This window comes from Hyperoodon ampullatus, assembly GCF_949752795.1.
Source record: "Hyperoodon ampullatus genome assembly, chromosome: 11".
Classification (NCBI taxonomy): Eukaryota; Metazoa; Chordata; class Mammalia; order Artiodactyla; family Ziphiidae; genus Hyperoodon; species Hyperoodon ampullatus.
This window is the reverse complement of record NC_136924.1, coordinates 93,344,461-93,365,309: the sequence shown is the minus strand read 5'-3', so window position 1 is coordinate 93,365,309 and position 20,849 is coordinate 93,344,461. Positions and strand designations below refer to the sequence as shown.

At 43.8% G+C, this 20,849-nt stretch overlaps 1 protein-coding gene across 2 annotated transcripts in view; it reads left to right on the top strand.

Moving 5' to 3' along the window:
* Positions 1–20,849, top strand: part of BORCS5 (BLOC-1 related complex subunit 5) — a 98,165-nt gene that overhangs the window by 62,135 nt on the left and 15,181 nt on the right. For both annotated transcript variants that reach the window (XM_079715560.1, XM_079715559.1), the window contains one exon: positions 4,143–4,300. In XM_079715560.1, the coding sequence (XP_079571686.1) occupies positions 4,143–4,300 (158 nt within the window). The remainder of the gene's footprint in view (positions 1–4,142; positions 4,301–20,849) is intronic.

Here is a 20,849-nt window from a genome sequence, read left to right as displayed (position 1 = left end):
ATTTTTAATAAATTTATTTGTTTATTTATTTTTGGCTGCGTTGGGTCTTCGTTGCTGTGCACGGGCTTTCTCTACTTGCGGCGAGCAGGGGCTACTCTTCGTTGCGGTGCACGGGCTTCTCATTGCAGTGGCTTCTCTTGTTGTGGAGCACGGGCTCTAGGCGTGCGGGCTTCAGTAGTTGTGGCGTGAGGGCTCAGAAGTTGTGGCTCGTGGGCTCTAGAGCACAGGCTCAGTAGTTGCTCCGCGGCATGTAGGATCTTCCCGGACCAGGGCTCGAATCTGTGTCCCCTGCATTGGCAGGCAGATTCTTAACCACTGTGCCACCAGGGACGTCCACACCTTCCTTTTATTACTTAATATCTTAGGGAGATTTTTCCATGTGAGTATGTACCTTCCTCATTCTTTTCTGTGGTCACATAATTCCATTTATGGATGTTCCTTGATTAATTAGCAAGCTCCCTACTGATGGATACTGAGGTGTTTGCTTATCTTTTACTATTACAGTCACTGCTACAGTGAATACTCTTATACATAATTATATGTCATTTAGCATGTGTGCTAATGTATATATAAATTCCTAGTAGAGAAATTGCTGCATTAGAGGCTTTATGCATTTGTAATTTTGATATCTTTGCCAAATCACCCTCCATGGCAGTAACAACTTACATAAAAATCAGCAATGCGTGTTTCCTTATAGTTCCACCTAGAGAGTTTTTATCACACTCTCGGATTTTTACCTATTTGATAGGTGTAATATCGGCTTGAGGCGAAGTTTTAATTTCTATTTTTCTTATTATGAGTGAGGTTCTGCATCTTAGAGTTGAGGCATTGGTATTTACTTTTCTGTGAAACGCCATTCATATCCTCTGTCCATCTTTTTTTTTTTTTTTTTTGCGGTACGCGGGCCTCTCACTGCTGTGGCCTCTCCCGTTGCGGAGCACAGGCTCCGGACGCGCAGGCTCAGCAGCCATGGCTCACGGGCCCAGCCGCTCCGCGGCATGTGGGATCCTCCCAGACCGGGGCACGAACTCATTTCCCCTGCATCGGCAGGCGGACTCGCAACCACTGCGCCACCAGGGAAGCCCCTCTGTCCATCTTTCTTTTGCTGATTTTTTACTTGCCAATTTCTAGGAGCTCTTTATCCGATAGGAAGCTTACCCTTTGTGATATGAGTAGCAGTAGGGTTTTTTGTTTGTTTGTTTGTTTGTTTGTTTTTTTCAGTACGTGGGCCTCTCACTGTTGTGGCCTCTCCCGTTGCAGAGCACAGGCTCCGGACGCACAGGCTCAGCGGCCATGGCTCACGGGCCCAGCTGCTCCGCGGCATGTGGGATCCTCCTGGACCGGGGCACGAACCCATGTCCCCTGCATTGGCAGGTGGACTCTCAACCACTGCACCACCAGGGAAGCCCCTGTTGTTGTTTTTAACTTACATTGTTTTTGCCATGAGGAATCCTGTTTTTTATCTTGTTGGATATATCAGTGTTTCCTTTATGGCCTTTGCATTATCCTGGCCCACTTTTGATGGCACAGAATCATTCATTCCTCTTCCCACATTGCCTCCTCACTCTTTTTTTTTTTGTCTGTGCTGCACAGCTTGCAGGATCTCAGTTCCTGGACCAGGGATTGAACCCGGGCCACAGCAGTGAAAGCGCCAAATCCTAAGCACTAGACTACCAGAGAACTCCCCGTTCTCACTCTTTTTCTACTTCAATCCTTGATTGACAACAAAAAGCTGTTCCTTTCTTCCGAAGTCTGCATTCCTGGAACTATATTCTTTGTCAGTAGTAGGGTAGCCCTTGAAAATTTTGTTAGGAGATTTTAGTGGTCTGAAAAATTCCCCATTTACTAGGTTATGGGCACTCTAGATAACAGTTTGGCAGTTTCTCATAAAACTAAACATGCAGTTGTCATGCAACCCAGCAGTTGCACTGTTGGGCATTTATCCCAGAGAAAGGAAAACTTACGTTTACGCAAAAACCTGTATGATGGCTGTATAGCATCTTCGTTTGTCATGTCCCCAAACTGGAAACAACCCAAATGGCCTTCAGTGGGTGAATGGTTAACCAAACTCTGGGATGTACATACTGTGGGATACTACTCAGAAATAGAAGGAACAAACTACTGATACATGCAACAACTTAGATGAATCTCTAAGGTACTGGGTAACATCTTATGAAAAAACCCAATGAACTTTTTGGCCAACCCAATATTATGTTGGGTGAAAAAAATCCCAAAAGGTTTACATGTTAGATTATTCCATTTTTGAACATTTTTGAAATGACAAAATTTTATTTATTTATTTATTTAACTCTCCTTTATTCTTTTTTGTTTTTAATTAAATTTATTTATTTTATTTTTGGCTGCGTTGGGTCTTCATTGCTGCCCACGGGCTTTCTCTAGTTGCGGCGAGCAGGGGCTACTCATCATTGCGGTGCACGGGCTTCTCATTGCGGTGGCTTCTCTTGTCGTGGAGCACAGGCTCTAGGCGCGTGGGCTTCAGTAGCTGTGGCTCGTGGGCTCGAGAGCACAGGCTCAGTAGTTGTGGTGCACGGGCTTAGTTGCTCCACGGCATGTGGGATCTTCCTGGACCAGGGCTTGAGCCCGTGTCCCCTGCACTGGCAGGCGGATTCTTAACTAATGCGCCACCAGGGAAGCCCCTGAAATGACAAAATTTTAGAAATGGTGAACAGGTTAGTGGAGGATTGGGGAAGGCTGCCCAAGACAGACTTGGATGTGGGCGAGTTCATCCTGATGGTGCCCAGCGCATGTGCTGTCGTGTTTATTTCGGAGGACCTGTGTTGTGCCATTGGCTCTGGTGTGAGGGTACTGCTCTCAGTGGGGTGGGGAGTGCCTGAGAGCCCCAGGGCCCTGCTAGGGATTCTCTGAAGTCAGAACTATTTTCACAGTAATACTTAGACATTTGCTAATTACTCTCACTCTCTTACAAGTGTAAAGTGGAGTTTTTCAGAGGCTACATGATGTGAAATAGCAAGAGATTAAATGCAGAAGCAAGTCTGAGAATCCAGCTGTTTTCTGTGAAGCCAAGACATTTAAAAGACTTACAAAAATGTAAACGAGTGCCACTCTTCTCACTTTTTTGTTTTGTTTTGAGTAGAGTTAGTTTCTTAAAATATGTTATTTATGTTAACATGTAATGGGATTATTATTTTTTTAATGATTTAATAAATATTCAAGAATTTTCTCTTATAATTTATAACAGATGAATATTGATTTAAACTACATACACAAGTGCTCTTTGGGGGTCCTCAGTAATTTCTGAGAGGGTAAAGGGGTCCTGACACCAAAAAGTTTGTGGACCTTCAGGGTGACAGTAAGCACTTGACCAGAAGTCAGGAGGCTTGAGTTCTAGTCAGGACTTTGCTGTGTGACCCTGAGCACGTCATTTAGCCTCTTTCATTGGTATTTCATCTTTTGTAAATGCTAATAATTATCCGGTTCTACACACCTTAAAGAAAGGGAAGATAATTCTGTGTGATAGGCTTTGAAAATATAACGTCCTGTTCAAATTTAAGGGAATTTAATAGTTACACAACTAAACTGATGTTGAAAGAAAATGTAAAGGTTGAGGCGTATGGTGTGTTAGTGGACATCCTGTTCACCTTTTAAATGTTTTCCTTTTTGCATCTCCTCCTAACAGTTTCCATATATATATACATTCTTTCTGTTTCTCAGACAACCATTTTAATTAGTTAAAGGAATTAAGTAGGTACATCTTCCAGATTTTTCAGTCAAGAGGGGGTTTATACTCCTGATGCTTTAAAGTAGTGCCGTAAGGTCAGGTGCTCTGTCTTGGAGAAATCACTTATTTGTGACTTTAGGAAAGTTTACTTAACCTTGCGGCGTCTTGGGTTTCTCACCTATAAAATGGGGCTAATAATAATTTACTTTCCTGAGCGGTTATATGAAAAGTAATGCGCAGGAGGCACTTTGCCAAGTGCTTGGCACATAAGATGCTCCATAAATGGTAGTTGCTGTGATCGTCACAGGTATATGACAGAAGATGCAAGATTAAATTTAAGCCTCTTACCCTGCCTTCAGTGAACTTGTTATTAAGCTACCTTATTCACAAGCTTATTAGTAATTTCCAATTCATTTGGTTTTGTTCTTTTTTTGCTTCCAAGGGCTGTTGAGCGGCCAGACTTCTCCAACCAACACCAGACTGGAGAAGCTGGATTCTCAGCAGGTGCTGCAGCTCTGCCTCCGTTATCAGGATCACCTCCGTCAGTGTGCAGAGGCTGTTGCTTTTGATCAGAACGCTTTGGTCAAACGAATCAAAGAGGTAACTTATTGTGAGAAAATATCACGGCCGACTCAATCTTGTGCTTCCCTGTGACTCCTGAGTCCTTTTCTCCTGGGTTGTTGAGCCAATGATCCCAACTTTCTGGGAGATAGTCATTTTCTATCTAAATGTCTTGACATCTGTCCCCATTGCTTTGCGAAGATTGTCTTTCCCAGCAGTGGAATGTGATGGTGGAAAAGAGTGGTCCATGGAGTAGACTAATCTGGAGTTTGAATCCTGGTTCACCACTTATTTGCTTGGGAAAGTTACTTCACTTCTCTTGGTCTCAGTTTTCCTCATCTGAAAAATGGGTCTAACCGTAGTAATCTACCTGCAGGGTTGAGTGAATATTAAATTGCTTAGTAAATGTTAACTGTTATTAGTATGTGTGAAGTCCTGCCATACTGATTTGCTTTGGCTAACATTAATTGATTTCAGCCCTTTCCTGCGTGTAATTTATATTTTGTTTTCCAGTCGGGTATCAGTTCTTTGAGAGCAGGAGCCCTGACATCTCCCTCAATTATATTTTTCACTGTGTTAGCAGGAAAAGCTCAGTGATTCTTATTGGTTGGATAGAAACAATTATGCCTACTTAACCCACAGGGTTTTTGTGAGGAAAGACACAAGATAATTCATGTGAAAGTATTTAGTAAATGAAAGAGTGTGGTACACATGTTGAGTAATTATGAGTAACAGAAAGTAGGTACTCTTTTAAGCATTTAAATATATCACTGATTGGGCCACTGCATGGCACAGCTCTGGGATCACCAAGGTATAAGTAAATACGTTTTCCAAAGTTTTCAGTCAAGAAGGGATTTCTGTTCTGTTACCTTGAAGTAATGTCATAAAAAGAAAAGGTCAGGAGCTGTATCGTGGAGAAACCACTTATGTGAATGGCACTGCCTGGAGTTTAACAAAATACTCCTGATCATTGACTCTGGCAAGAGAAGGTGGACATGAGGAAATACACAAGGAAAGGGTGGAGAATCACTGCAATTAATGATCAGTTTGTAATCTCAAGGATGCAGTATGTCTATAACTAAGTAGTCATTAGTTATACTGATAGATTTAAATTTGTCAGCACCTCCAGTATTTTACTACTTACCTTTCATAAAATGTTGTATTGCATGTATGCTTCTCTCATGGACTAAATACTTCTATATGGAAAACTATTAAATATGACCTTTTATTTTGGTTGGCATCTATGTGGCCTTTCAGATACTATATTTATTTTACTACATTATGATCTAAAGAGCTTAAGTCCCAAACATGACTATGCATTGGATTATATGAATTATTATTAGTGGATTTTGTTTCTTTTAATACTGAATTCTCCTCTCCCCCAGTAGGTCTAGGACATGGTCTGTGAATCATAATTTTAATAAACTTACCAAATGATACTAATGCCATTCTCCGTTGCCTGGGATTTGGGAACCACTGGTCTAGAGCATTGTTTTCCAAAATAAGTTCCATAAAACTAGTTCCATGTAAAGAAGGTCAGACTTTTTGCATATTTCATAGCCACCCTTGGAAAGTCACAATGCATGTTATCTTATTAAAAAGTTCTTAGGAATCTTACAGTAAAGAAAATCAGCACTTTTCAAACTTACTTGATTTCGGAACCCTTATCTTAAGTAACATCTATTAACATCTTCTAGAAACAGTGTTTTTTAGAGCATTCTTTGGGAAAATGCTTTTGTGGATGTAAGACCTTATCATTTTTGACTGTGCTAGAAATTAATTATGATATTAACTTTCATACGATTTTAGAATAAATCAGCTTTTTAATGCTTCCTGTCTTCTTTTTGAAAGGTCCTGTACTCCATTCCTGTCATTTCATAGTTAGGAAAGTGTGGTACAGAAAGATTAAGTGACTCATTCATTGTCAAGGAGCTGGGTAAAGTATTTTGTAGCTGACAGTACCAGACAGAGCTCATTATACCACATTTTCAGGACTCCAGAGCAGTGTTTTTTGGCCCTGAATGAGTGTTAGAATCACCTGGGAATTTTTTCCTCCAAGATATATATGACAGAAAATTTTACACACACACTGAAGTACACAGATACCCTTCCTGTCCTCATTGTCCAGCTACTACAGATATCAGCTTGTGAAGACTCCGGTTTCATCCACACTCCGACGCCCTCCCTGCCACCTTCCTAACTGGTTTGTGTTGCAGAAGATCTCAGGCGTATCGTTTCCTTCATGAGTATTTAAGTATGCATCTTCAAAAATAAAGGACTCCTTTAAAACCTTTTTAATTGGAATTACGTTTAGACTTAGAGAAAAGTCACAAACATAATTCAGAGAGTTCCTGTATGCTTCTCACACAGCTTCCTCTAAAGTGAGCATCTTACAAAACCTTAGCCCAAAGACAAAACCAGGAAATTAACGTTGGTACAATACCATTAACTAAACAGAGACCTTATTTGAATTTCACCAGTTTTTCCACTAACGAAAGACTCCTTCTCAAAAACACAGCCAGAGTGCCCTTATCATACCTAAAAGATTACCTTAATTCATTCAGTATAGCTGAGATGCTTTGAAGAAAACACTGATGTGTAGATCTCACTCCATAGCAATTAAATGGAAATCTTGGAAGGCGAAGGCTGGGTTGGTGGGAAGGAAGCTGGGCACTGATTGGTGTTCATGCACGTGCTCTAGATCAGGGGTCCCCGACCCCCGGGCCCCTGTTGGGAATGGGGCCTCACAGCAGGAGGTGAGCGGCAGGAAAGCGAGCGAAGCTTCCTCTGCCACTCTGCATCGCTCCTCATAGCTCGCATTACGGCCTGAAACATACCCACCCACCCCCCCGGGTCCATGGAAAAATTGTCTTCCACGAAACCGGTCCCTAGTGCCAAAAAGCTTGGGGACCGCTGCTCTCGAGGATTCTCACATGTGACCAGGGTTGAGCACCAGTGCTGTGGAGCATTCATTGAAAACAAAACTTTAAACTGAGTTTAAAATTCTGCTTGAGGAGGCTTGGGATTCACTTTGAGCTGTCAGTAGTGACCCAGGATTGTTACCAAGCAGAGAACAGCACTCCCGGTATGAGCAGTACCTCGGTAGTTCTCTTAGGGCCGAGGAGGTGAACGGTGCTTTAGATTCTTCACTGAAGACCTGTCTTCTCTGTTGGTGCAAACTCCTGAAACATACACAGCCATGTGTGCTCAACTTCAAACCTAAGGGTTGAAATTAGTCACTTCCAAATGAATAAAGCAGAGGATGTAGTTTTGATCAAACACCAACTCTCTGATATTATTCCAGATGTTTCCTGGAAGTTGAGTTGCAAGTGTGAGGAAGTAGCATAATGCTGTATGTGTTGAAAAGTCAGGGAACTTAATAACCGTGGAGAATGTGTGTTAGTGGAAGTAGAAGCCGGGTCACACAGAGGCCCAGAAAGCTGCAGCACTTGTGATCACTTACATTTGGATCAAAGGGAAACATGGCTGTAACAGTTTCTGATTCAGAGAGAAGAAAATCAAAGAGTTAGCTAAGCTTTCCTATTGCTAAATTTGGATGATGCTTTTGAATAAAAAGTTGATGTTTTACAAATTTCTGTGTAAGAGAGGCGTGGAAGCTAGGGGTGGTCTTCCTTCACACCAGAGTCTTGTACACTGACCACCAGTTTCCTCAGTGGCTTCAGGATGACCCTCAGCCAACCAGCCAGCATGGCTGAGCAACTACTGCTGACCACCTTAGTGTGAGGCCCTTTAAAGGTTACAGAGAAACGTGACTGGGCCCTGCTCGCTGAGAGCTTAGTCTGGGCGGGGGCATGACGGTCCACAGAACAGTAAGGTGAAAGATACAGTGCCATCAGTGGAGAGTGCTCAGTTGTGGTTCACAACTGAAGTCCTAGGAGAGTTAAAGATCAGGATATCCTGGGATATAGCGGGTGAGGCTGAAGCCACGTCGTAAAGGAAAACCGGGACTTGGGAAACAAATGGAGAGAAAGCGGAGAGCGCTGCTGGCTGCAGGAACAGGTGGGAGTCTCGGAAGAAAATTAAGTTTGGGGCTTCCGGGGACAGTGGAGAAACTAAGTTTGTTCCAAGAAATTTCTCCATTAAGAACCACAGATGTCAGAGCTGGAAGGACCTCAGAGACCTTCTGGTCCAGGACCCTCATGACACACAGATGCAGAAATCGAAGCCTGTTAGAGAAAGTAAGCAATTAATCCATGGTCACAGAGGAAGATAAAGACTGAAACTATAGAATTAAAAGTGGATGAAGGGCTTCCCTGGTGGCGCAGTGGTTGGGAGTCCACCTGCCGATGCAGGGGACGTGGGTTCGTGCCCCGGTCCGGGAAGATCCCACATGCCGCGGAGCGGCTGGGCCCGTGAGCCATGACCGCTGAGCCTGCACGTCCGGAGCCTGTGCTCCACAACGGGAGAGGCCACAACAGTGAGAGGCCCGCGTACTGCAAAAAAAAAAAAAAAAAAAGTCGATGAAGATCGGGACTTCCCTGGTGGCACAGTGGTTAAGAATCTGCCTGCCAGTGCAGAGGAGACGGGTTTGGGCCCTGGTCCGGGAAGATCCCACATGCCATGGAGGAACTAAGCCCGTGCGCCACAACTACTGAGCCTGTGCTCTAGAGCCCGTGAGCCACAACTACTGAGCCTTCGAGCCACAACTACTGAAGTCCACGTGCCAAGAGCCTGTGCTCCACAACAAGAGAAGCCACCGCAATGAGAAGCCTGCGCAGTGCAACGAAGAGTAGCCCCCACTCTGTGCACCTAGAGAAAGTCTGTGCGCAGCAACAAAGACCCAAGGCAGCCCAAAATAAAAATTAATTAATTGATTATTTAAAAAGTGGGTGAAGATCAGAGGAGGTTTGGGGTGTTTTTTGCAGGCGGTATGTTTGAATGTGCTTCCGGGTTGAGGGGCAGAGATGGAAGAGAAGAGATGGAGGGTGAGGGATAGAAAGGGGATCCTGAGAGTGGGGTCTCTGAGGCAGCAGGAGATGGGGGACTTAGAGCCCCGAGGGCATTTGTTTTGATAGAACAGGGAAGATCTAGGCAGGTTTTTAAGAGGATGCCCGGCCCAGACCAGCCATGCCTGAGGAGCCTGTGTATTCTCTCTGAAGGAGAGGGGAGGTCATTTGTTGAGAGTGACAGTTGGGTGGTACAGTTGTGAGCACCAGAGCCACGGAAGGCTCAGCTGAGGTGGGAAAACTTGGACCTTGATTTTGTGGGCAGTTCTGCATAGTGGTTCTGAGTATGAGCGCCAGAGCCTCACTGCCTGAGTTCAAACCCTGGCACCGCCTCTCGCTGTGTGACCTTGAGCAAGTTACTTGATTCTTCTAAGCTTCAGTTTCCTCTTCTGTTACATGGGGATAAGAATACTTACCAGTCTACTGCAGAAAGGTTCTCGTGAGGGTTAAATGAGTTACTCTATGTGAAGTATGGGACCATGTCTGCCATGTAGTAAACACTATGGTGTTAGCGCTCATTATTGTTTTAAATAAAAATGATGACTCATAGAAAAAAATAACAACAACAAAAAATAATGACTGATAGGGAGAAGCCTAACCTTACTGCTGAGAATTGGCCCGTGTGAAGTTTCCTGATACCAGTAGCAGCCTAAATATTGGCTCATTTTAAGCTCTATTCTCAACAACCCGAGTATCACAGAGAACTAAATGGAGGCAAGACCAGTCATTTACAGCCCAGGTTGCAAGCCCTGCGTGATTTCTTTCATGCCACAGATATGTGCCTTCTGGCATTTTTGTAGTTAATTTAACTGTTTATTCTGCTATGTGAAGAGCAAAGTGGTGCCTGGGGGAACGTGGATGGTGAGAAATGTGAAACTGGACGGCAGCACGTGATGAGTCCTCGGCTTCCGGGCTGTGGATGCCTCGCCTCTTATCATTCCTGAGATTTCTGTGATATCTCGTCATTTCTAGTTAAGGATTCAAGTTGGCAGGCAGACACTTTCAGTTTTAGGTCACATCTGCCATTGAAATCTGGGTTACTGAAAGGTAAAGGAGAAAAGAACATGCATCTTTCAAATGTGCGGGCTTTTCACCAGCGCGGGGGCAGGAGGCAGGTGGCGAATACACAGCCCGAGGAAGGCATCGTTGATACGTCTGGACTGGCTCTGGTTGCCGACCTGGGTCTTGTTTCTTCCTCACTCTGGTTGCTATCAATGGGTAAATGTAGTCATGGTTTAGAATACCTTCCTAACTAAGATGAAGCCGTTAGGTTAACTTTATTACAGTTGCTATGTGCTTGCTTAAAGGCCTTGAGGCTAAATTCATGAGTGATTCTGGTAGCCTCTGTGTGTTTCATTGTTAGGTGTGTTGAGAGCATGCTGTTTTAGCATTAACCAATGTGAAACATTGAATTGGAGGCTCAGATGGACACATAAGAGTTGCAGGCCTTAGGAAGCCACGTGATTTCCTGGGATTATAAAGACACCCTCAAGTTTCTCTAATTCAGCCCTTTCATGGCACAAATGAAGAAAACAAGGGTTCCTGAGTTTATTTGGAATTTGTCCAAGGTTTTTCTCCTAGTTAATGACTAAGATGATAGAAGACGAATCTTCCTGATTGCTGTCCTCTTATCTACTTATGTTCTACTTTCGTGGGATCTTATCATTGCGTTTTTCTTCCTTTTTCATGCATTAGGCTCTCAACTAGCGTTGGAAGGAGTGAGCTACCATTCCTGGGCCTGCACACAGAGCCGGGCAGGGATTTCTTTCAGTCGACAAAACTGTAATGTTTAAGACCCAGCTGGAGCCATTTTCCAAGTATTTGACCTGACTTCCTGTACCGTGTTTCCTCCCATGGGGCTGGGGGAGAGGCTGACCAAGGTTAAATGAGTTTCTCACAGTTTGCACAGAGAATCAGTGTTTGAGCTGACGTTAGCATTCACTGAGCCCCTTCAATGAAAAGCCAGGTTCCTGAGCCGTTGGCCAGGTGAGGCTGTTACCCTGCCTGCCACCTTGAACCGAATCTCCTTTAAATGACAATGTCGTTTGATTCCTGTTGCTGCTGTTAAACATACCCTGGCATTGGTCGCTGCTTGCTTGACTTCAAATTGTAAAATGGGTTGGGAGTGTCTAAAACTACAAAGTTTGAACAAGAACATTGAGATGTTGGGCTTCTTTTTGCCGAAATACTGAGGGCAAGGCATTTCAGGAACATTCGGGGTTTCCTTTCTATCTTACAAATTACTCTGGTGTGAATTTCAAGTTGAGCCCTTAGAACACAGAGTTGTCCCCGCTTCTTGTCCTTTGGGCAGCCTTTCTTTTTGGTAAGAAGTACAGCTGGTCCCTTGAGTGGCAGGAAATCCAGATGGGGGGTTGGACTTATTCTGGTTGGTCTGGCTGTAAGCTATGCTGTACAGCACTTCCTCGGGCCTGGGCCCACACTTTCACCAGCGCTGTCCTGCCACAAGGCAGAAATCCTGGAGGAGGGCCCATTCGAGTTTATTACTTGCCTGTTGGAAATGTAGGCTTGTATTTTTTGGCGAGGCATAAGCAAAACCCAGTTATTCGACTGCCCTGAGATTCACCTCCATTCAGGTTCTGGATACGGACATGAAACATGTGTGAACAGCAGCCCCAGTTCCCACCTGCCCTAGACATGCCCCTGGACAGCTGGCTCTGCCAGCTTTCCCAGGACTGGCTGCATGTGCCAGGTACTTGAGCCCCTGTCCCACTCCCTCTCCCGGCTCCTTTCCAGCCTGCGGGGGTAGGCCATGTTAGAGGCCCCTTCAGCTGAACTGCAGTCCGTAAGCCAGCAGGTGAGCAGTATTAAGGGCACATGGTTATAGAACTGGAAGTAGGGCCGGGAAAAGATATTCCCTGTCCTGTGTCTCTTTCAGTGAAGAAAAACAAGGAATTTTAGCACATTTGAATGTTGCTGTAATGCTTAGAACAGTGCCTGGTACATAGTAGACATATAATAGATGTTTGTTAAATGAACAACTTAATACATTCTTCAGTTCTGTCAATATCTCTGTCATAGTGACTGATAAGCTTTCTCATTCTATTAGAGAAAATATAGGTTATGAGAGTTTTTTTAGGTACGAGTAGGCTAGACTGCAGCTATAAATAGACTCAAAAATGTGTAATAGCTCAAATGCAAGCAAAGTTCACTTCTTGCTCATGTTCAGGGTAGATGTTTCTGGTTAGCAGGTGATTCCTCCATTGAGTTCAGGGATTCAAGGCTTCTCCCATTTTGTGGCTCTGTCGTATCCAGAGACCACATTGCTGATAGCATCCAGTTGGCAGAAGGGGAAAGAGAATGGAGTAGCACAGATGGGAGGTTCTCCGGGACCAGACGTATAAATGTCACACATCACTTCGGCTAGACCTCAGTCCCATGGCCACAGCTAACTCCAGAGGAGGCTGGGAAATGTAGTCTATATGTGTGCCCAGGGTTGTACTAAATTTTGAGCTACATTTTGAACATCTGTGTCATCTTTGAACTTATGTTCCTAAAATGCATCTTTAGCTCAACTTTGAGATTCACAAGGGCTGGTGCAAGGTCCCAAGGTCCCATGGTAGATTTCACTTGATTTAGGTCCTTCTGTCAGTAAAAAACAAGTGATATCAAGCAAACACTTACGCCATTAACACCAAGTGAAAAAGCTAGTACACAACATTATATAGTTAACATGATTTCAAATATGTTAAATATCTTTTTTAAAAGATTAGAAGGAAATATGACAGTTAGCTGTGGTTGCCCTTGAGTGATGAGACGACCAGTGGTATTTGTTTTTAGACTAGTTCGTCCTGTTTTCCTGTATTTTACAAACCTCTATCTTGGACGTGCGTTTTTTTCCAACTTGGAATAACTCTGTTCTCTTTTTCTCACAATATATGAGCCTTATTAGGGTTCTGTCTCCTTGGCTGCAGCTTTTTGACTCACTGAGATAAGAATATGCCTTTCAGAACGTTACATGCATGTGCCTCTACATGTCCACTTCATTTGTGAACTCATTCAGCTCTGGGCCAGGCTCTGCTCTAGGTGCTAAGGATATATCACTGAACAAAACAGACAGAATCCCTTCCTCATAGGCCTTACATTCCACTGGGGAAACAGACAGATAATAAACAAGTACAGAGCAAGCCAGGAGAGTCTTCCTCAAAACTCTGTCTATACCTAAAATTTATCAAAAATCTTTTGACGAATGACAATCACAGTGCCCAAGATTCTATCCATTATTAACAGTCTGTTCCTTGTCACACTTACCTGGATGTTCTGAACTAGAGGCTCATTTGCTGTCTCTGTTGTTACTTGGGAGGACACTTACAGAGCCACCATAGTCCTTTTAAAAACATCTCATTCTTTCAGGTCTCAAGGATTCCCAAAGGATTTCTCTAGGAAGTGTCCTTAGAGCTTGAGGCAACAGTTAACTTTTTTCCACCTGTGTTGACAGACTGTACTTTGGTATCATGAGATTTTATTTTATTTATTTATTTATTTAAATATTTATTTATTTATTTAGGCTGCGCTGGGTCTTAGTTGTGGCATGCGGGATCTTCGTTGAGGCATGAGGGATCTTTAGTTGCGGCACGCGGACCTCTTAGTTGCGGCATGCAGACTTCTTAGTTGTGGCATGCGGACTCTTAGTTGCAGCATGCATGTAGGATCTAGTTCCCCGACCAGCTAGCAAACCCGGGCCCTCTGCACTGGGAGCGCGGAGTCTTACCCACTGGATCACCAGGAAGTCCTGGTATCGTGAGATTTCAGATGCCGTCCTGGCCTCACTCCCCAGGGCTCGTTCTGCACATGAGTAGGGAGCATGTCATTTGTCTAAGGTCATGTGAAACAATGACTAGAGCTGCTCCTGTGGAAAGTTAAGGTGGCAGCCAACCTGCAGCCCAGAGCAAATGGGAGAGTGAAGGTGTGAGTCCTTTGCAGGACTCTGAGGGGCTGTGTAAATTAAAGGGTTCTCTTAGGGGGTAGAAGTCGTTTCTTTCAAATGCAGCAAGACCAACAATGGGGTGATTGCAAGATGTTATTGTAGAAGCATGAGCATTCGTGGCACAATGACAATATAGTTTAGAAGTGAGTTCTTCCTGCGTTCTAGCGCGCCTCAGCCATTTTCTTTTTATTAAAGTATAGTTGATTTACAGTGTTTTGTTAGTTTTAGGAGTACAGCAGAGTAATTCAGGTATATATACATACACACACATACACACACACACACACACACACACTTTTTCAGATTCTTTTCCCTTATAGGTTATTGCAAAATATTCACTATAGTTCCCTGTGCTATACAGTAGGTCCTTGTGGGTTATCTGTTTTACATGTAGTCGTGTGTGTATGTTAATTGCAATCTCCTAATTTATCCCTCCTCCCTTTCCCCTTTGGTAACCATAAGTTTGTTTTCTATGTCTGTGAGTCTGTTTCTGATTTGTAAGTCAGTTCATTTGTATCGTTTTTTTAGATTCCACATATAAGTGATGGCCTATGATATTTGTCTTTCTCTGTCTGACTTACTGCACTTCGTATGATAACCTCCAGGTCCATTCAGGTTGCTGCAAATGGCTTTATTTCACCCTCTTTTATCAGCCATTTTCTCTTTCACTCTTGCTGATACCAAGACTCTCTGTCAGCACGTACCTGCCTTGCCGTCTTGTAATCGTCATAGTTGTGTTCCGCAGAATCCACCCACTTTAGGCGTCTCTCGGGTCCCCACTCCCGCCCCCCGCCCGCGCCCTCCTGCTGGACTCTGCCCACCCTCCATCTCCGCCTGGTGCACCTCCACTCCCATCTGGGTATGCCAACAGCCTGTCCAAATGCACTCCTGCTCTCACCTGGTCAGAGGGGTCTCCTGACTCATTCCTCTCCTCGTGCCCAGGACATGTTCGCCGGGTAAATCTGGGTGGGGAAATGGAGTTGTCACTTCAGCTGTCTGCACGGGTTAGTGACACACGCCTCTGGACTCTAGGCCAGGTGCACACATGTCAGGAGAGGTCACCTGGCACAGTGTTGAAGAGCATGGCCTCTGGCGTACCCTGAGATCTACCAGATGATTGTGTTAGTCTTATCTCCGTCATCAGCGTCATTGTCGTCTCTTCCTGGGTATCTCTGGTTCTTTCCTCAGGCATAGGGTACAGGATTTTAGCTGTAAAATACCTACCTCCACACCACCTCCGAAGTCTGTTCTCTACTCTGAGTCAATAAAGGGGTTATATTCATGGCCAGTTTGGGTGCATAAAGGAGGGAATTACAGGACGCCTCGTTAACCCAGTTTTACATTGTTTAGTTGTCACTTTAGCTCAGGTTTTAAAATCTTGAATGTGTCGCTTAGGTCATACAAACTTACATTTATTTCCCTTTAATCCTGGACATTGGGAAGGGGAATCCAGGTTGCTGATGGGGCTCCGGGATTTTATGCACATCCACCCACTCCGTCTGTCACCATGGTTCCTGCCACTCCTCTCCTCATGTAGAAGTAAGAGTGGTAACAGTAAGACTGCTGTCGGTTTTCTACGTGTTTGCCATGTGCCCGGTCTAGAATAGGCATTTCATCTACATTATCATCTACTTCTGACCGTTACAGAAACCAAGGTTCAGAGACCTGAAAGGAAAACTGTTTAAGGTCACATGGTTATTAAATGGTAGAGCCTGAGACTCCAATCCAGAGCTGAAACCCACATGTAAGACTCCAGAGCCCACGCTTTTTCTACTGTCCTTTTCCTTTCCTTCTTTATCCAAAGGCTTTTTACTTCCCAGCCCCTCTCCTTGTTTGTACCCACTGTCCTCTTTCCCTAACCCCATATTCCTTTACAATATTCCCTCCGTGGTTTCACAGCCTACTTTTATATTTCAAAGGCAGTCCTTAATGGGAAGCAGCCACACTTAAGGAAAGAACCCTGATCACCCCACATTTACATCTTGAAGGTGCCAGCTCTGCCTATTGGAGGCTAACTTTCCCACACTCCCACTCGGTCACTTTTTTGAGAAAGGGATTCTTACCAATATCTCGGAGGACCATGGTAGCAATGAAGGTGGACCGAGGGACACCAGCAGGGAAGCCGGACAGTGGTCTCGGGGCAGCACTCTCCACTCGGGAGGGCTGCAGAGAGGGGGCTTTAATGAGAGAGAGAGCAGAACAGGGACTTCTCAGGGAAGCAGATCTTTTAGGGTGTCTGTGGCCCCCGAAGTAGTGTCAGTATCTTTCGTAGAGTGCAGTGGAAGTCTCCCGGGGAGGGAGGAGTGGAATTCCTGCCCTTGAGTTTTGATTTTTACCCTGATCTTTTTCTCTTCTTGTTTTGCTGCCTTTCAGTGTCACTCTAGCCCTTTTCCAGGGGGGGAGGGGGGATGGGCGGGGTGTGTGCGTGTGATCTGCCTGACTTTTATGATTTGAGCTTTGGGACCCGCTTAAAGGTTTTGAGATTTCTTTCCTCCCTTCCTGCCTGGACATAATGCCTCTGAGGGTAAGGCGGCACATGGGGAAGTTGGACATGTCATAAAATAATTATTGGGGCACAGTGATGCAATTCAGACTCCTGAGATCCCAGTATCTCTTCATTCTCTTGAAAGCCCAAATAGAAGGTGTTCCTTTACTGAGACATTTAGATACATTGTTTGAACAAAGGAAACAGGGTCACTGCAGAATGTCCATTATGTGGTAATCAATGCCATTCAGTCTGCGGTGTAATTAATGAAAACACTGGCGACAGTCCGCCCATTGTTTGTCCCTTGCGCAACAGGAAATGGCACACTAATAAGGAGCTGGAGGAGGCTTACGTAATGCCAGAAGGACACAGAAACTGGGCACAATTGTGACTGACAGCCTTCTAACTGCAGGTCTAGGCCCACCTGAGAGGTTCCTGTTCCGGATGGACATGGGGACATTTGATTTGACCCTGTCACTTGATTTAAAAATTTTTTTTATTATTATTATTTTTAAAATTTATTTTTAATTTTATGTATTTTTTGGCTGCATTGGGTCTTTGTTGCTGTGCATGGGCTTTCTCTAGTTGCAGCAAGCTGGGGCTGCTCTTCATTGCAGTGCGCAGGCTTCTCTTGTTGCGGAGCACAGGCTCTAGGCGCGCGGGCTTCAGTAGATCTGGCTCACGGGCTCTAGAGCACAGGCTCAGTAGTTGTGGCTCGCGGACTGTAGAGCACAGTCTCAGTAGTTGTGGCACAGGGGCTTAGTTGCCCTGTGGCATGTGGGATCTTCCCGGACCAGGGATAGAACCCATGTCCCCTGCATTGGCAGGCAGATTCTTAACCACTGTACCACCAGGGAAGTCCCTGTCATTTGATTTTGACATCAATTCACAATAGATTTTTGTGTTCCTTATGGCCAGAAATGGTGTCTTGAGAAACTTTGTTTTATTCATTTATTTCTTTTTTTATTGAAGTTTAGTTGGTTTACAGTGTTAATTTCTGCTGTACAACAAAGTGATTCATATATATACATTTATATATATATATATATATATATATATATATATATATATATATAGGCTGCATTGGGTCTTCATTGCTGTGCGCGGGCTTTCTCTAGTTGTGGCGAGCAGGGGCTCCTCTTTGTTGCGGTGCGCGGGCTTCTCATTGTGGTGGCTTCTCTTCGTTGTGGAGCACGGGCTCTAGGCGCTTCAGTAGTTGTGGCACGTGGGCTCTGCAGTTGTGGCTCATGGCTCTAGAGCACAGGCTCAGTAGTTGTGGCGCACGGGCTTAGTTGCTCCATGGCATGTGGGATCTTCCCCGACCAGGGCTCGAACCTGTGTCCCTGCCTTGGCAGGCGGATTCTTAACCACTGCACCACCAGGGAAGTCCCTACATTCTTTTTCACGTTCTTTTCCATTATGGTTTATCACAGGACATTGAATATAGTTCCCTGTGCTGTACAGTTGGACCTTGTTGTTTATCCATTCTCTGTATACTAGTTCGCATCTGCTAACCCCAGGCTCCCAATCCATCCCTCCCCCACCCCTTTGGCAACAGAAGTCTGTTCTCTACATCTGCAAGTCTGGAGAAATTTTGTTTTAGATCACAGTTGTGACACACAGTTAGAACTCATTTGACAAGGTAGAGCTAGCTATGGAAAAGTTGGCAGTAGTGTTGTGTCATTCAGCAGATCTGGAGTCCAGCTCTGGCTCTGGCAGTACCTGCTGTGTGGACTGACCCACTCTGGGGTGGCCTCCCTCTGTAAAGTGAGGGGGGTGGGATTGAATAATCTCTAAGGACCCCTGCAGCGCTAAAATTCCATGTTCTGAGCCCCCTCTGTGAAGTCAAGGATTGTGAAATGCTTATACAAGTGAAAAATCAGAGTACAAAGTGTACAAACAGACTTTGCCAGTGAAAATGGCAAATGGTCATTCAGGTTTATCTGCTAACAAATAGTTTATTCCCTTTGGTTTCCTCTTAGTTTTTGTTTTGTGAATGTTCATATTTTGTCTGGAAACTTGTTCTTTTTGTTATTAAAAAAAGAAATGGTGGTTAAATTAGAAACAAAAGTGTTCTTTCATTCTGCTGGAAAACTGTAAAACTTGCCATTTAAATTCATCTGTCAAGAATTTCAAAAAGGTCCTGAACACATTGCCCAACATGGTGTATATTTAATTGAAATGAATTGATATTTGAGTTAATGAGCTCTGTAGAAAAGATAGGCGAATATTAGGCTAGAAAGCATGGGTTTGAATTCTGGCTTCACTGCTAGTACAAGCTGTGTTACCCTGGACACATTTCTATGATCTCTGACTCCCTGATTCTGCGGCTCTAGTAGGAGAAGGGAATTTTCCCTGTAGGCCTATTGCGAGGAATAAAGATAATGTATGTGTAGTACATAGTACAATGCCTGACATTTAATTGATACTCAATGAATAGTAGTTGTAACTGTTATACATTATTTTATTATATTAATTAAAGTATCTAGGGAATTAGTAAATATTATATACTGTGTTCCATCTTCCTGGTTCTCCTAGTATGATATACATAGATTGCTAAAAGAAACAGTCCCACTAGTATGGATTTCAGTTTTTGTTTTTGGTAGACCGTGTAGACTGAGGTTTGCCAGAGAAGGATTTCTCTTCTTGTCTGACTTACAGATCAAGGGTGTGATATGAGAATAAATGGCACGAGTTTACTCTTATAAGCTGTCATTGTAAACTGTTACCTTCAGAAACAGAGTCACTTCAAAATGTCCAGTATGTGGTAGTTGGTGTCATTTAGCCTATGGCATAATTTTTGAAAACGTCTGCCTATTGTTTGTCCATTGTGCAAGAGAGAGGCACCCCGGAGAAGGTTCCCACAGAGAGCTCCTAGTCCTCTGCGGGGATGGTCATCTGGAGGGAGGTCAGAAAGCCAGAAAACACAGATTTTCCTTGCGGCATGCAGGATCTAGTCCCCTGACCAGGGATCGAACCCGGGCCGCCTGCATTGGGAGCGTGGAGTCCCACCCACTGGACCACCAGGGAAGTCTCTGCTTACAAGTTTTTGTGTGAACATATATTTCAGTTCTCTTGAGTATATATCTAAGAGTGAAATTGCTGGGTCATATGGTAACTCTGTGTTTAATTTTTGGCAAAACTAAACTCTTTTCCCAAGTGCTGCACCATTTATGTTCCCAATAGCAGTGCACAAGGCTTCCAGTTTCTCCACATCTTCAGCAACACTTGTTATTGCCTGGCTTTTTATTTCAGCCATACTAGTGAGTGTAAAGTAGTACCTCTTTGTGGTTTAGGTTTTCATTTTCCTAATGACTAAAGACGTTGAATCCCTTTTCATGTGTCCAGTGGCCATTTTTACATCTTCTTTGGAGAATTTCAAGCTGTATTTGCAACACCAGATTTTGCCCTTGGGACAGTACTAATTTATAGAGTACTAACTGCTAACGGCTCTGTAATCAGGAGAATTGGTAGTTCTGAGATTCAGAACACATGAAAGGGTGAAGCTTTTTATAAAACATTGAAGCAGCTTCTTTTGAATGTGATCATATAATTGGAGAATTTCTTAGTTTTATTTCAGTACTATGAAAAACAAATCTCCAAGCATATTTGGCCATCAGTGGAATTTTTTATAATCACATAACATTACATTTTTATACCTCTGATCTGGTTTTAGATCACTCTTATATATATCATCTCATTTGTAATCTTTATAACATTACTGTAAAATTGGATGGATGGACAGACGGACGGGAATTATTATTCCCATTTTTAAAAAGTAGAAGCTCAGACTCAGTTTGTGATGTGTCCAAGGTCACATAACTAGTAGGATTTAAATTCAAGCCTTCTGACTTCTATCTTTTTATGTTAGTGAATTATTAGCCATGTCAAGGGTCGGGGGGTGAGCCTACATTGCTAAAAATCAGTGATATACCCATCTCCAAAAAGACATTAGAGGCATGGCCACATCCCCATAGATTGTTATTGACCTGAAAATTCATTTTTTGGATAGCTGTAAAACAGTGAATTCTCAATTTTCCATTTAGCCCCTCTAGCTAGAAAAAAATTACAATAAAAGCAGAATTGTGCATCACTGTGTATTCATTACAATTGGGGGCACAGAAGGATATCCATCGAAAGTACAAAGCTGGGGCTGGGTTTGGAGGGTTTTTTTGTTTGTTTGTTTTGTTT